The sequence below is a fragment of the Leguminivora glycinivorella genome, chromosome 16, assembly GCF_023078275.1.
Source record: "Leguminivora glycinivorella isolate SPB_JAAS2020 chromosome 16, LegGlyc_1.1, whole genome shotgun sequence".
Classification (NCBI taxonomy): Eukaryota; Metazoa; Arthropoda; class Insecta; order Lepidoptera; family Tortricidae; genus Leguminivora; species Leguminivora glycinivorella.
Genome location: NC_062986.1, coordinates 20443745 through 20448913, shown reverse-complemented (window position 1 = coordinate 20448913; position 5169 = coordinate 20443745). Strand labels below are relative to the sequence as shown.

The window sequence follows — 5169 nt, the reverse complement described above, 5'->3', positions numbered from 1 at the left end:
GAGTGATCGCTTACCATCGGGCTACCTGCCTACTAGTTAGTCTCCCATCTCATAAATAAACAAAAAGTGGATTCAGCCTATGACATTCTTATAAAGGTACCTAATTAATTTATCTCTAAGCTTCCATCCATCCATTTGATTCGTTTCTGCTTATATACAAAATTAATAATTTATCGTCATTTCTGTCGGGATGCATCCATGTAGTAACGAACGACTAACGACGGCAGTTTTAAAAACGATGGTTTACAACTTAGCTTGATATTCTGTAGTATTTGAATGAAATAAAAGTGAATAAACATTTTAAGCTACAAAATACACGAAATAATTCATAAGTTTTATTCGAAAACTCTTTCTGGTGTGGATCGATGGCCATGTTTAACGGATCCGTATTATCCGTATTATAGATCCGGATCCGAGGACTCATAGGATCCGGATCTCAAATTCAACGGATATCCGGATAATTCGGATATCCGGATATCCGGATCTCAAACCCTACTTATATTGACCGGGATTAAGGTACCTTTTTGATTTTTGTTGAGCTCCCGACAATTCAACGCATTATGATTACGGAAAACTGATTAGTATATCCCGGTCAGTATGCCTAATGAAAATTCAAAACTCTTAACTTAACCATTGTGCCAATTTTGTGTGGAAAACGAAGCAGCCAGCAGAGTTTTTAGGTTGCTAAACGCCTCTTTTAGTGTGTTCGGCGCCAAAAGTGATGACAAAACATTAGAATGAACATGTTGGTCTGTGTTGGTGGAACGTTGCTACGCGATTCGAGTTCATGATTGGTCGCGTAGACATAGGGGCATTCTCATAAAGCGGTAAGCATAAGATATTTTTTGCTTGCACCATTTTTTTGCCTTTATGCCACGTCCTGAAGTTAATATAAGTCAATGCATGGTGCATCAAACCTGTCGACACCATGTATCTTCGTGACACCCTAGATTTGGCTATTTTAGAAGTTAATCCAAAATAATGTATAATATTAGATTAGATGTTTACTATAATACAGCTAGAGCCAAGAATAATAGGTAAGTATATAGGAGAATATCTCGTAAACTATGCATCCTTATTATATCATTACATTGTATTTATGTAACACCAGTAACACCACATCATCATCAGGCCTTGTACATCTTTACAGATGATTCAAGCAGCGTCTCAGATCTATAGGGACAGCGGCGCTTGTGGCTATATAACCCGATTCGTGATCGGCATAACCTACCACATCTGTCACAAATAAAACTAGAATTAGTCTCTATCTCTACACGAGCGCGATCCTCGTTATGCCTTATTGCCCGTTTTCGGGCTAAGTTTTGAAACCAGGACCTGTCATGGGTTTCACGACCTCTTAAAAGGCTGGCCCTCCACTCGACGCGGTTTGCTGCTAGGTCTTCCCACGAGTTAAAATCTATGTTAAAAGCTACCATATCGCGCTTTACACAGTCCTTAAAGCGGAGGAGTGGGCGTCCTACATTGCGCTTGCCTGATGCGATTTGGCACAGCATAGTCCGTCTGGGCAAACGAGTACTGTCCATACGCTGGACATGGCCCAGCCACCGCAAGCGTCTCTGCTTTAGGAGCGCGGTAATACTAGGCAGCTGAGCGATGCCCAGCACACTTTCGTTGGTGACCCTATCTTTCCATGTTATGTCGAGTATACTCCGAAGACAGCGCATGTGGAAGGTGTTCAGTCTTCGTTCCTGATTAGCGTACGACGTCCAAGTTTCGGCCCCGTACAAGAGCACGCTTAAGACACAAGTTTGGTAGACAGTCATCTTGGTCTTCGTCGTAAGGTGTTTGTTGTTCCATACTCTTGCACGCAGCCTACCGAACGTCGTGGCCGCCTTGCCGATGCAAATATTGACCTCTGCATCAAGCGAAAGGTTGCTCGACACGGTCGACCCTAAGTAGCAGAACTTATCGACTACATCCAAGGGTACGCCTTCCAGCGAGATGGACGGCTGGAATGTGTAACCCTGCGCTAGAATTACTGTCTTCTTCGTATTTATGGACATGGAAAATAAGCCACAAGCGTAGGCAAATTTATCCAGCAGGACTTGGAGCTCATGAGGTGTTTCGGCAACAAATGCTGCGTCATCGGCAAAAAGCATGCTATCAAGAAATAAATCTTCGCGGTTACGTCGAGCTTTCAGAAGTTGAGCATTCAGCAACTTACCGTCTGCTCTAGTATGAAGGTGGATTCCCTGCAGAGTGTCACCAAAGGCAATCTTTAGTAACAGGGAAAAGAATATGCCGAATAACGTTGGCGCTAAAACGCAGCCCTGCCGAACCCCTCTTCGCATCTCAAATGTGTCCGACTGCAGTCCGTTAAAGACAATGGAACCTTTCATACCATCGTGAAAGGCTTTTACAAGACTCAACAGCTTTGGGGGACATCCTATTTTCTCTAGTGCCATATACAGACCCTCCCTGCTTACCGTGTCGAAGGCCTTGTTCAGGTCGACGAACGCGATCATCAGGGGAGTGTTCTGCTCGCGGCACTTCTCTTGAAGTTGCCGGAGGGTAAAAATCATGTCCGTAGTTGAACGCTGGGAACGAAAACCACACTGCGCTTCAGGATATACGCGCTCAGCGCCACATACAGCTTCAAGATTTGGAAGTATGATGTAAATATGCAATACTTGTTTTTAGGGTTCCGTAGTTAACTAGGAACCCTTATAATTTCGCCATGTCTGTCTGGCCGTCCGTCCGTCCGTCTGTCCGTCCACGGATAATCTCAGTGACCGTTACGCCGTGGCTTGCGTGGGCGACGGTCGCGCGACGGCGATGCGGCGCATACGAAATCAAACCTTATCGATATGGAAGTAGACGATGCGATGAGACGCGACGGCGACGGTCGCGCGACCGTCGCCCACGCAAGACACGGCGTTAGCACTAGAAAGCTGAAATTTGATGTTAAAAAATAATTAACCAATTAATCTACACAAAATTGACAAAAAACAAACTGCAAATGTCCAACACCATACAACACAAATGCCTCACAGCCTTCGTCGTGCTTGTTCCATTATCAGATGTAAGACTATGTGTGGCTCTGCGGAACCGGTGAATTCTGGTCTACGGATTGCCACACCGAGTAGGGCGCTCTACGTGTCTCGCCTGCATTACTCCGCCATGGCTGACGAGGTGGTGGACTACGTTCGTCGGAAGACTGGCTACACGCTGAGGGTGCAACAGCTGCAGTCGCGTCACTACGTGCACTTCAGCTCGTTCGTTGTGCGCGTGCCGCGGCCGCTGCAGGACACCATCGCGAGCGCAGACTTCTGGCCGAAAGGTGTGGTTTTTCGGCGGTTCCGGGGCAACCTGCCAAATCCCACACCGGGGCAAACGACGCAACGGAGCCACGCTGTGACGTCATCGCCCAAATCAATTGTTTAATTTTATTTTTAATTTTGTTCTATTTATTTTCTCTCTTTTTTGTTAAAATCTAAGTTTCGTGACGCATTGGTTTTACTGTAATGTCATGTAAACATGTTTTTACTAATAAATAAATAAATAAATAAATAAATAAATGTACTACTGGATCCCAAGCCGGTGGTAAAGTAAAGCCATCTTCTCTATTAAAGTTTGGATATTTCTTGATCTCAATGGCCTCTCGCAACATTCTGTGTGTGTGTGTGTGTGTGTTCCTACTTTTGTGATATTTTTCATATTTTTAAATCATTTTTTCCACTTTATTTTACCACTCTGTCGGCGTCATTGATATACATATAGGTACAACTAGAGAGGGCACCTCAACTTGATTTTGTGTAACAACACTTAGAGCCGATCGGCACAAACGCGCTTAGTCTGTGCCGAACGGCTGTGGTAGATTGACGTATCGCAATGAAAAATATTTCGTCTAAATAATGCCGTTATGTGTAGTGAGGTACTGTACAAACTGCTCAGGAAAATCTAACAAAAGCCAAGGAGTGACTTTTCATACGTAGGTTTACTGCATTTTTGTTTAAACACGCTTACTTTTTAAAAAATGTATCAATATAAACTCATGCCGAAGCGCCAAGTTGCGGCGGCCATGTTTCGTTGAAACCAAAGAGTAAAAAATGCAACAAAAACAGACGTGACAATATCGCAGGTAAGTTCAAGTTTCCTATCATACATTAAATTATATATATTTATCGACGCAAAAAAGGTTATTTAATTATTATTGTCAGAATTGCACAGTTTTCCGACATGTCGGTCTATAACAGATTCTCTATACGCGTGTCGAATTTCATGTGAGTATGTAAATGTAAGTGCAGCTTTCTATGTCATTTATTTTATTTCTATGGCATTTAAACAAATTGGGACTCGCAGAGTTGTTAAGAAAAAGTTAAATCGCTGTCAGTTTTGCAACGATAATTAAGCATGGAATTTCAATAAAAACATCGTTTTTGTTTTAATTATGTAAATTATACTAAGCTATAATCTAAATTCAGAACGTGAAAAAAGTTTAGTTTTAAATACAGATTTCAAGCTTGATTGTCGTTACAAAACTAACAGCGATTTATGTTTTTTGTTAACAACTCACGCTAATTGAGTCATAAATTAAAAAAATGCCCATGTAAACCCATGTCACTTCTATACTACGACTTCAAATCTATGCACTCTATGCAGGGCTCATCATCGCGACCGAAACGTCGTAAGCGCCGAGTAAAATCGTAGCGCTTGCAACGTTACGGAAGCAGGCCATTGGTTCACACCCCGCCCCCTCGCCCCGCCTTCAGCTTACAGGCTGTGACACGTTACACGTTCGTTGATTGCTATAGCTCCTCTATACGAAGTAATAATTACTCAATGATGTGGGTAGCTTTTGCACATTGTAATTTTTCCTCAGTCACCCGTTGACCACGAACGCTGTAAAGAGTTCGAAACGTCGGGATGTATTTTAAATTCATTATACGCGATTTAATCGGTTTCCATAGTTTTATTTCATGAGTAACTATCGCGGTAACCGAACACAATACAAAAGTAGGACTTTATAAATACTTTCTAGGATAAATATTTTGAACTTGACAGGTTGAACGGTTTTTGAAAAAAATACGAGAAACTACGAAACGGTTTTTAATGAATAAAGTTCATGTTTACTTCTATTTTGTGACACGATTATAAACAACAAATAAAATCTCCAACGGCTGTCATGACTGTTTTGCTTAGTGGGAC

The 5169-nt window shown here is 42.3% G+C and overlaps 1 protein-coding gene across 1 annotated transcript; it reads right to left on the bottom strand.

Annotated features, from left to right (window-relative positions):
* Positions 1 to 1127: 1127 nt before the first annotated feature.
* LOC125234963 lies at positions 1128 to 2543 on the bottom strand. The gene has a single exon (XM_048141384.1). It carries the CDS (start codon positions 2541 to 2543, stop codon positions 1128 to 1130), a length of 1416 nt encoding a protein of 471 aa, XP_047997341.1.
* Positions 2544 to 5169: the final 2626 nt, after the last annotated feature.